Source organism: Crinia signifera, chromosome 3, assembly GCF_055691185.1.
Source record: "Crinia signifera chromosome 3, ASM5569118v1, whole genome shotgun sequence".
Classification (NCBI taxonomy): domain Eukaryota; kingdom Metazoa; phylum Chordata; class Amphibia; order Anura; family Myobatrachidae; genus Crinia; species Crinia signifera.
Window position 1 is genome coordinate 285,613,655 of NC_139219.1, and position 12,128 is coordinate 285,625,782.

Here is a 12,128-nt window from a genome sequence, read left to right on the forward strand (position 1 = left end):
CTCCAAGTTGGGTTTTCAGCAGGATTGAGTTTGCAGTCTTTGAAAGTGCAGCTTTCTGCGCTATTTTCTACCAGAAGAGAGTGTCTCTGTTACCGAAGGTTCAGACCTTCCTTCAGGGGGTTATACGCATTAAACCCCAGCAGCCGGTGGCACCATAGGACTTGTCATTGGTGCTGGCAGTTTTACAGAAGCCACCCTTCGAAGCGCTAAGGTCAGCTGACCTAAAGTTTCTTTTGTGGAACCTGGCTTTTCTTTTGGCGATTGCCTCGGCCAGACGAGTGTCTGAGTAGTGGGCTTTGTCTTGCAAGTCGCCTTTTCTTGTTTTTCATGAAGATAGGGCCGTCCTTCGTACGGTACCTATGTCTTTGCTAAAGGTAGTTTCAAACATCCATCTAAACCAGGAGATTGTGCTCCTGGTGTTTTGTCCTCCTGAGGAGGCGAGAAATAGGGTCCAACTTAAAAAATTAGATTTGGTGCGCACACTGCGCGTTTATGTGGACAGAAAAGTTTTATTGTTCCTCAGTGAGAAAAACAAAATAGCAATCTAGCAAATATGATACCTTTTAATGGCTAACAAAAATAAATGTTGTTAAAATGCAAGCTTTCGAGACTTCTTAGGTCTCTTCCTCAGGCATGGTATAACAAGGTGTGTGAAGAACCACATATATATACACAGCAGAGTAGGAACAAGATGTGATAGATGGACATTCTTAAGATCAAAACAAAACAAAATAACAGAATGAGCTTGTAAATTGAGTTCTTAATTAGTTTGTAGATAAGTAGTGTGAAAGTTTTATTGTCTCTAAGTTGATGACAGACCAGAGTTAGAGCTCCGATGCCCTCACTTTCTCTGGGCCAGATTCCTCAGATGTTGTAGTGGGCCATAAATCCCTCGGATAGATTCAGTCCTGTGTTAAGGGTGTCAAACGTTGTCATTAATTTGTATTCCCAGACCCTCCTGTCTCTTTGTGATTTGAAATTTCCTTTTAGTATAATCACTTTAATATGATCCTGATTGTGTCCTGGGCTGCAGAAATGTTTGGCCACAGGAAAGTGTGTCTTTTTTTCCTTTATTGTGTGGCGATGGGACCTCATCCTTGCCTTAAGTTTTTGTCCTGTTTCTCCAACATACAGACCCCCAATAGGACATTTGGTGCACAGAATCAGGTACACTACATTGGTAGTAGAACATGTGAATGTCCCTGGGATCTTATAGTCCTGTTGTGTGTTGGGGATCCGTACACTGTCTGTAGTGAGGATATGGGCACAGGTTTTGCAGCTCCTTACATTGCAGGGATAGGTTCCTCTTTGTGTAATGGATGGCAGTGAACTTCGGATTATAATATTTTTCAGGTTTGCAGGTTGTCGGTAACATAGTAGTGGAGGGTCTGGGAATATTGTTTTCAGGCGGTCATCTTTGTGTATGATGTGATGTAGTTTTTTTGCAGTTTTTCTTAGCACCTCAAGCTGTGGGTTGTAGGTGACTACCAGGGGTACACGGTTGTTTCTTTCTCTTTCTTTATATTGGAGAAGTTGGAGAAACAGGACAAAAACTTAAGGCAAGGATGAGGTCCCATCGCCACACAATAAAGGAAAAAAAGACACACTTTCCTGTGGCCAAACATTTCTGCAGCCCAGGACACAATCAGGATCATATTAAAGTGATTATACTAAAAGGAAATTTCAAATCACAAAGAGACAGGAGGGTCTGGGAATACAAATTAATGACAACGTTTGACACCCTTAACACAGGACTGAATCTATCCGAGGGATTTATGGCCCACTACAACATCTGAGGAATCTGGCCCAGAGAAAGTGAGGGCATCGGAGCTCTAACTCTGGTCTGTCATCAACTTAGAGACAATAAAACTTTCACACTACTTATCTACAAACTAATTAAGAACTCAATTTACAAGCTCATTCTGTTATTTTGTTTTGTTTTGATCTTAAGAATGTCCATCTATCACATCTTGTTCCTACTCTGCTGTGTATATATATGTGGTTCTTCACACACCTTGTTATACCATGCCTGAGGAAGAGACCTAAGAAGTCTCGAAAGCTTGCATTTTAACAACATTTATTTTTGTTAGCCATTAAAAGGTATCATATTTGCTAGATTGCTATTTTGTTTTTCTCACTGAGGAACAATAAAACTTTTCTTATCAACTGGCTAACACGGTACCAAACTTTTTTCTTGTGACTATGTGGACAGAGTGAAGGAGTTTTGTAAGACTGACTCATTTACTGGTACTGTATGATGTACATATAAGAGAGTGGTCAGCTTCTAAACGGACCATTGCTGGGTGGCTGAGGCCTGTTATTTCCTTACACTAAAGTTGGCAGGCCTTCTCCGGCTAGGGTTAATGGCCATACCACAAGGTCAGTTGCTTCCTCTTGGGCTGTGCATCACGTGGCTTCAGCGTAGCAGTTGTGCAGGGCTGCCACTTGGTCCTCTGTTCACACTTTGACCAAATTTTACAGGTTTCATGAGTTCGCGTCGGAGGGCGTTTCATTTGTGCGAGCCGTGCTCAAAGGTCCGGCTCTTGAACATCCCAAGGTTAAGCTGTGTCACCAGGATGGACGATCGAGAAACAGGTTTTTTTTGTAAGAACTTACAGTTCAAATCCCTTTTTCTGAGTCCATCCTGGTGACACAGCGATCCCTCCCTTTACGCTCAGAGAGTGGTTATACAGTTTCATGTGTATTATCATGTTATATGATTGGTTTTTATTGTGCATGTTATATGTTCAGGCGTTGTACTGAGGTTTCTGGGATGCTGCAGGGGAGGAGCCTGCCTCTTAAAGTCATAGCATAGGTGCCTAGGCTCCTCCGGACCCCACTACATCCCAAGGTTAAGCTGTGTCACCAGGATGGTGACACATGCATCCGTGTACCCTCTACGTGTGGCCGGCGTTTAGACGACCCGCAAATCTGTGAATTTTGCAGCGTTGCAGGTCAGCCAGAATCATCCCCTTAGTCTGATTTGAGGGAGCACCACCGACCCGCTAAAATCGCACCTGAATTCAGGTATATTACTTTAGTTGGCTCTTGAATCACCCCCATACCTATCTTTCACAGTGCAACTGATGGCCCTTGGGGGAAGGATACAATGCTGAGCCTAATCTCTGCTTTCTCCTAGGTTTAGACTTTTAAAAACGAAGCATGTTGGGTGAATAAATTATTCTGATTCACTCGGAAAGGAACAATAACTCTCTAATGGACAAAACCATATGCACTGCAGGTGGGGCTGATGTAACATGTGCAAAAAGTTACATTTGGGTGTTCTATTGTTTCTGTGCAGGGTAAATACTGGCTACTTTATTTTTACACTGCAATATAGATATCAGTTTGAAGTACACCCCCCCCCCCCCCATATGTATCTCTCTCTGCACATGTTACATCTGCCCCACCTGCAGTGCATATGGTTTTGTCCATAAGAGAGTGATTGTGCCCTTCCGAGTGAATCAGAATAACCCCCATATTCCCCAAAAAATGTCTTCAGGTCGGCAGTCAAAATGTCGACATGGTTTTTTTTTCTTTTTAACCCACGTGCCGATAGGTATTTCATGCTATACCATCCATTAGGGCATGGTGGGAGAATAAAATAGTGTGCCAAGTGTAGCGAGCCATGCGAGGGGACGCGGTGCAGCGCTTCAGTGTCCATGTCGACGTTCGGGACAAAAACGTGAAAAACCACATGTCGACCTTCCCCATGTCGATCTAATGCTTGTGTCGACCTTCCTGCATGACCCATTGTCTGTCTCACAATCAACCTTCAGTCATGTCGACCTTCATACATGTCGAACTAGTGGTGTAGACCTAGTTGCTGTCTATCCAATGATCCCGTTCCCTCTGTGATCCACGTGTTTTAGTAGAAAACGTAGCCGTGTTCAACTATTTCTTTCTCCGGATGCAGAATCGGTATCAGCGGAAATCCGTACGAAAACGGTCTCATTAAATAGACATGTCCGAATTTTTTAGCCTGGTCAAACTTCAGGAATAACAATGCAGAAACCGACACAGCAGTGAATGCTGGGGACGCAATTTTTTTTTTTTTTTAAATACATCTCCCTCACTCTGTCATACTATATACATTATCTGCAGTAGGGTAGGATGTATTGGAAATGGATCTCATTATCCACTTTTTAATAATAAAAAAAACAGGTGCTAATGAGCTGCAATATTTGCAATGGTATAAAAGGTCCATTGGGACAAATGAGAAAATGCCGTTGATAAAGCTGCCATTCTATGGAAACGCATCAGGATCCCATCACAATGCTTTTGAGCAAACCCCGACTACTGTCCACAAGGCATAGTAAAAGTCCAGGTTATAGTGATAGCAATGCTTGTGCATGGCTGACTTAATAATCATCTGTGCCCAAGCATGGATATTGCTAAAGCCTGACTGTTAATGTGTCTTTAAGTATAAGGTTGGAAAACTATGGGTAAAACTGTCTTCTGTTCAGATTTCCTATAGGATCCAACAATGTGCTTTTTTTTTTTTTTCTGCCCGATAATGGTGGCGTGCCCAGGTATTTGTACAGAATATTTAGAGTATTCATCCCTAGACACTTTTTCCCGCTAGTGGAAATAGCATCTGTCACCTATTCAATGCTGTCGTTTCCAGCAAAGCAGATCTGACTGTAAAAAAAAAATAGACGGATCTGTTTTGTCGGAATAGGACGCAAATTGCCATCATTTTTCGACAGTCTATGGCCTTTTTTGCCAAACCTTGGACTTTCTAACACTCGACAGTCAGAACATTAAAGGCTGTCTAGTTCCTGACGAACAGAACTAACCTGGCATTCTGACTGTCGGGACGTTCTAACAGTCGGAATCCTAGATTGAATAACCCCCTAAGTCTTCCAATATTTCATATTTCCAAAGTTTTTTCATTCAGCCGGTATAGTGAGTATAGTTTCAAATGTGTTGTAGTTCAGGCATGAGATTTTTTGCTGCTGGAGATTATAAGTATCAGCAAATCCTTCTGTTGTGTTGCACACCACTGTGAGCAAGGAAATAAGAAGGATAATTATTTGGTCTTCTCTGAGGTCTATTCGTGTGCATTGCACACTCCTGTCAGTATGATAAATCATTAAAGGACTTCAGTGATGAGTGTGATGGCAATTGTCTGTTATCGTATCTTATCTTTGTAGGGCCCTAAGCTTCTTCATGTGGCCAGAGGGCATTTCTTTATCATGTTCTCCATTAGAGCTTTTAGGAAAGCCTACATCAAAGCTTTGCCCAGCGGTAGATCCTTCCTATTCTCCTTTTGTAGCCTATACTATTGCCTTACTTCTTTGTTAAAGACTTAAGGTGCCCATACACTGAGGCGATTTGGTCCGATTGCGACGAATCGGCCCGTTAAATCTGACCAAATCGCCTCTCCCTGACATGCCGTCAGGTCCGATGCATGGTCCCGTGCGCATCGGACCCGACCGGGTGGTCGGACCTGCTGCCCGTCTGACCACCTGTCCTGGGACCTTCCTCCTGGCGGCGAGGGGGGGCGGGAAGCAGGGACGCATGCGATCCATCACAAGAAAAATCTTTGGTAAAGATGTGCGCTTTCCTTAAATCTTTTGTCCAGGACGGACAAAAGATTTCAATGCTAATTTATGCACACATCTTAAGATTGCAGATCTTTCAAGTGTGTGGGCACCTTTTTATACACTCTAAAATACCTCCCAGCTTTTGCTTACCTTTGTTCAGGACCCTTGTGTACGACCCAAAAGGGGGACATGGTCTCTGTTGAATGGGGTATGTGAAAAACAGCGTGTTATTACAGGCTCCCCCTGCTTGAGGGACAGTGTGGCCTGCGTATGGGACAGCGTGGCAGTGTCCAATATTAGTGGGACTATCCCGCTGGAATATAGACGATTATGAGTCATATTGTACTTAACATTGTTTAATAGCCATTGTCTGAATTGATCTCCTTGCATCATCGGTTGTTTCCACGTTGAACAATATTACAGTAGTTTTGTAAAGGAAGCTGCAGAGCTTAATTAGTGTCATTTTCATTCAGCCCCCAAAAGGCGAAGACCAGCTCGTTCAATTTTTGATGGATTCCGGGATTTTCAGACTGAGACCAGTGAGTACCTGTGTGCTAATAGCCCCAAACCGTTGTCCTATTTTTATTGCTGTCATAAAGGGAAGCCCTTTATTCCATCCAAGTTTGTTTGTATAATGTCAAATAAATTGGCCTATGACTATGTAATGTTAAAGATCTGTGGATGTTTCAAGAATGACCTCCCCTTTTTATATGATTATTATTATTTTTGGTTTAACATATACTTTAAAAGGTTTTGTGTTCTAGAAATAATGGTACATAATCCAATTTGCAAAGAACATTGGGCCAGATTCAGATTTTTAAGTAAAGCAACAGAAAGCAAGTAACTTTCTGCATTGAATAAACCAGGGTGCAATGTAAGGGGATTACGTTTTATTTTTTTTCTGTGCAGGGTAAATACGGGCTGATTTTGCAAGTGGCCCAAACATGTTAAGTTTTATTTTAACACTGACATTTAGATTTCAATTAAAACACACCCCACCCTAATCAAAATCTATCTGCACATATTACATCTGCCCCACCTGCAGTGCTACATGGTTTTTCCCAGTTGTTGTTTTTTTTGCCTCACTTGCAAATCAGAATCCGGCCTACTGATTCAATTCTGAGTTCTGACCTTTTTTCTTATTCTAATACTTGTTTTTCATTCACCTTTTTGGCACTGCAGTCCACCAGGAGCAAGAGTTGCGGAATGGAGGAGCAGTGGATAAGAAACTGACCACATTGGCTGACCTTTTCCGACCACCTATTGACCTTATGCATAAGGGCAGTTTTGAGACGGTATGTTCAGAAAATGAGTTCATCATGAAAGTATTTGGGTGGCCTCTTCATTATCTAAATACAATGATTAAACTTTTTTTTTTGCTAAATCACATTATAGGATCGATTCAATTAGACACGAGTAAGTGGTGCTATGCAAAGATCTTACGGTATCTCCTAATGGAGGTGAATTGTGTTGCTGTTGCATTGGGTCCATGTCAACTCCCACCTCCTTGCATCTAATTAAATTGACCACATTATATTAATGTATATACTCTATACTAGAATAGAGGAATGGCACCCTATTCATTTATTATTTTAACAAAGACAGTGGTGACTAAGTGGGGGTATTCAATCTTGGGTCACGGCTGTCGAGCTGACCCTGTCCCGTTCTCGGTCTGCTCGGCCGAGAATTTGCAGGCAGGATTCAATGTCCAGACTGCAGTGGGACGAGAAGGGTGTGTGGCCGCAAGCTGCAGCTGGGAGCTCGCCACTTCCTGGCCGCTCTCTGCAGTACAAGCCCGGCTGCTTGTAAAGTCGGGCTCGTTCTGCCGAGATCCCCTGTTCAATGCTTTCGGGAAAGACAGCATTGAATAGGGCCCCACAGCCATCTCCCACGTCAGGAGATGGCTGCAGGAGATTGAATACCCCCCTAATTGTACATATTTGTGTATGTGTCATTTGGATGAGTGTCTGGGCTTTCATACATTTCTAGTAGATTTCTCAGTGAAATGTATGACAATGGTGTAATATGTGCAAGTAACTTATTTCACACCAGATGTAAACATAATAAAATATGAATACATCAGAAATTAATTACAGCTGCTTAACAGGTGAAAAAATCAGGACCACGTCCAGCCATGTTTTAAGAAGGTATTGAATACCACTTGCCTCAGCTTGTTTCATCCGATCATGACCTCATTAAGGGGGTTAGCACCATGACTAGCATTAGACCATCAAAGCACAGCATTTCTGTTAATGCACTATAAGCAGTTGTTACTGATAAAGCTATTCTAAATATCTGGCAGCCATTTTGAAGTAGTCCAGTTATTTATAACATAGTGCTTTATATAGTGGTTCAAAGCTGAATCCTCTTGTTGCTTGAGAGTTGTACCCCCCCCTACCAGTCTACTGCAGTAAACGGTTATTGCTGGCTTGACCTGGATTGAGGCTCAGTCTGAAAGGGGCCAGGAAAAAAAAAAACCTTGGTTAAGTGACCCAGGTAGCAATCATAGTTGGACACTGAACTGTCCCAGATCACGGTTCAGTTTAACTGGTTTGATTCTGTTCACAATTTCCTGAGTCATGCCGATTGGCTGCCTGCAGTAGTGCTTGAAGATGACATCCTGTCCACTGTAAAAAGCTGGATATACGCAGCTCACTGAGGCCCCTAGTCTGGAGTGAACGGCTGGACCTGGGAACAAACAAGCTACGGCCAGTGTTCAAATTCTCGGGTTGGACACCATATTTTTTATCTGAAATAGGACATTACTAACAAGTGAAGATATCTTTTAGTCTATAGGGAAATGTTTTACTTTCTTTTAAGGGGTGCTGAAATAGAATAAAAACATGCTAATAGCATAGGCAGTTCTGCTATTACACATGTTCTTTTTCTAATTTCAGAACACCTTAAAAGGAGAAGTAAAGTAGTAGAAGAAGAAATCCAGAGGGGACTACAATACCGGCATGCACATTGTTCCCAGACAGTGGCAACCTCCTGTAAGAACTTGGGTGTGTGAGTTTGGCTTCTCCTCTCTACCTGTATGTACAATGGTGTATTTATTCAGGGCTAAGTCACTCCTAGATTAGTCTTTGTTTTGCCAATAATGCACATGGCTGTAATTTGCGAATATTTACCAGTGATTGTTTCTGTTTTGGGATTTTTGACTACATTGAAGAATTTTTCAGTGAATTTCAAAAATGACACTTGTGGGGAGATTTAGCATGGGATGTGTCACATGGCCTCCTTTCCTGGGTTTTGTGCCCAGAGCTAGCCTCGGACCAGCCCATGAGCAGCCCCAAGGAAGAAGTTGGCGCTGATTTCTGCTCACACTTCCAGAGTTGCCAGTAAAAATTCACATGAACTTTTGCGGTACTTATGTAATATCTGGACTCCCGTTTTTGTTATGAGACCGCGTACCCTCACGGGGCTCGCCACAATATATATAATCAACTCCATGCGTAGTTGGATAGTAGGGGTATGAAAAAATGGGGTGCATTTAACATGGGAGCCCAGATAATACATAAGTACCACTTTTGCTTTGGGGCTGCTCATGGTCTGAGTAGAGACTACGAGACACACTTTCAGCTTATTGAATCTGCCTTTTGAGGTCTATGTGGTTTTGTTATTATAGGGCAAAAATATGTAGGTCCATCCCAAATGGTCAATATGGACAAGGTTGACGCAAGCAAAAGGTTGACATGAGTTTGTTTGTTGGTGCCAGTTTGTAGATTACAGCACAAGGTCGATCTTTTTACTGTCAACCTTCCCATTGTCGACTTAATGCTTTTGTTGACCTTCCAATCAACAAACGAATCCAACAATTGAACACCATTTTGAGAACAACCAGGATCGTGCACATTGGATGAATTTGTAGAAATGCCCCAAAAAGTTAGCTACAAAAGCGCTTGTAACCAAATTATAGCTTGCATTTGTTCATAGACATATTTATAAGGCGTTATAGGGAAACCTGCAGTGCCACACAGTGAGGAAGTGGCACACTTTAGCACAGGTGACTTAATTAGTTCCTCAGTTATATGGCTTTATTCATCACTAAAACTTGATCTATTACTGTGTATTGATGACTGAGGATGGAAACACCTGGCATAAGCGATAATGTGCAGTAATCCTAGGGAACATACAGGAGGAAAGAGATAAGGACATACAGGTGGATAAACTGGGTAGAAGAGATGAACAGAGTGAACCTCAAAGGAGGAGAGGGAGAGAGTCCTCCCTCATAGGAGAAAGCTGTGAGTCAGGCTTTGGTTACCACAAGGAGGCTAGTTATGTTATGAGTAGATAGAACATATCACATAGTGACAGACTGTGAGAAAGACATATTGTGAATCTTTTAGCACCACAAGGAAAGGAATGGGGCAAAATCTGAGAAGGGGAAAGAAAAGGGAAAGGGGCTATAAGTCAAGGCTGGGTGTAGTTATGGAGGAAACACAAGCAGCAATAGTGGAAATAATGTAGCCATAGTTGCAGGGCTGGTTTGGGGAGTAGTGTTAAGAAGATGCGGAATGTTACAGCAAACCATTATGGGTTGTGTACAGTGATAAGAGTGTCAATGTTACAGGACAGAGCGGGAGCTAAGGGCGGGAAGGTGAGAGCATGAGCGGTGGTGAAATACTAGAAGATTAAATGGTAAATGACAAATTATCCATTGCTACTGTTTTGTAAATGCTCATCTTTTGTTTCCTTTGAGTAACCTTTTTCGGTACTCTTTACCTAGAACGGCGACCATCGAATGCACTAAAAAACGGGTGCGATGCGATGGCCGCGATTTCCCATAGGGACCAATGTTAAAAGTGAGATTGGACGCGATTTTAGTGTTCAATGCCTCAATGCCCGCGATTTTTCCATAGGAAACAATATTAAATGGGCCACAGAGCCCTAATAGTCCCCCTGAAGTCTGAAATGGCCCCCACAATTTTTAACGGCACCCCACGATCAACGTCAACCCGGAGCGTGGTGAGCGCAGCGGTACGCGTCCTCCGACCTTTTCATACCCCCACTATCCACGTCGGCGTGGAGTTGAGAATAGAATAGTGTGGCGAGCCCCGCGAGGGGACGCGGATACCTTCACAGGTAAACGCGTCCCCTCGCGGGCTTCACAGGTGTCCGCGTCGCCACGGACACCTGTGAAGCCCGCGAGGGGACGCGTATAACTGTGAAGGTATCCGCGTCCCCTCGCGGGGCACGCTGCGCTCGCCACGCTTCGGGCTCGGTGGCTCGCTGCGCTCGCCACACTATTCTATTCTCAACTCCACGCCGACGTGGATAGTGGGGGTATGAAAAGGTCGGAGGACGCGTACCGCCGCCCCTCGCGGGCTCGCTGCGCTCGCCACGCTTCGGGTTCACGTTGATCGTGGGGTGGCGTTAAAAATTGTGGGGGCCATTTAAGACTTCAGGGGACTATTAGGGCTCTGTGGCCCATTTAACATGTTTCCTATGTAAAAATCGCGGGCATTGAGGCATTTAACACTAAAATCGCGTCCAATCTGACTTTTAACATTGATCCCTATGGGAAAATCGCGGGCATCGCGTCGCACCCGTTTTTTATGTACCCGCGATGCCCGCGATTTTTTGCCCGCGATGCTAATCGCGGGCGCCGTTCTAGGTAAAGAGTACCCCTTTTTCTATTCAATTAAAATACTCATAAAAAATATATTTACTGTACAAGTTATCTATTACTAAAAAGAGGCGGTACTTATGTAGTATCTGGGCTGCCGATTTTCTGATTGTATGCCTTACCTTAAGGCATACATTTAGATGCGATTCAACGCGATTTTGGTCAAAATCGCATCGAATCGCATGTGATGCGATTTTCCATAGGATTCAATGTTAACAAGCTCCTGTTCATTTCCCCACTATCCAAGTGGGCATAGAGTTGATTTTATAAAGCGTGGTGAGCGCAGCGAGCCACCAAGCCCGAAGCGAGGGGACGCAGATTTCTTAAAAAGTATTCTGTGTCCCCTCGCGGGGCTCGCTATGCTCGCCACGCTTCGGGCTCGGTGGCTCGCCACAGGTTTATATCCAACTCCATGCCCACTTGGATAGTGGGGAAAGGAAAAGGACCCCTTTTTCCCCTTGAATTCTATGTTAAAATGGACTTAGACCATTTTAACATTGAATCCTGTAGAAAAATCGGGACCATCGCATACGATTCCGTCGCATGCAATGCGATGCTACCGATCCGACCCGATTTCTAAATCGGACGCACAAATACTACATAAGTACCAAAGAGGCTCTTGGATTTAATTGCAAGGGATTTCATTAAAGAAATGTAAAGGCAAACTCCAATTCATATTTATTTTTCTTTGCTTGAATCGCTCTCCACTGCCTGCCATGAGCTTTCACACACACTGTCCGCAGAGGTAGCTCAATGCAAGTACATGGGTTGGGCATTGCCTGGTGGAGTCTGCATGGCGCTGTGATGGTTATAGTACTGTAGTTTACATGCTTGGGATACACCTACATCCATTCTGAGAATATAGTGTTCATTCTAGCACCCGCTAGCTTTGAAAACCCACGCAGTTCCTCTTCCCCGCCTGGGGTGTCGCTGTCTTCTGTGGTGGTTCT

The 12,128-nt window shown here is 43.5% G+C and overlaps 1 protein-coding gene across 2 annotated transcripts in view; it reads left to right on the forward strand.

The window, feature by feature from the left end:
* Positions 1 to 12,128, forward strand: part of UBXN7 (UBX domain protein 7) — a 47,135-nt gene that overhangs the window by 16,958 nt on the left and 18,049 nt on the right. The window contains exons 4-5 of one of the 2 annotated variants that reach the window (XM_083178371.1): positions 6,023 to 6,088; positions 6,732 to 6,844. In XM_083178371.1, coding sequence (XP_083034497.1) covers positions 6,023 to 6,088; positions 6,732 to 6,844 — 179 coding nt within the window. The remainder of the gene's footprint in view (positions 1 to 6,022; positions 6,089 to 6,731; positions 6,845 to 12,128) is intronic. The other variant, XM_083178372.1, reaches the window with a different exon arrangement.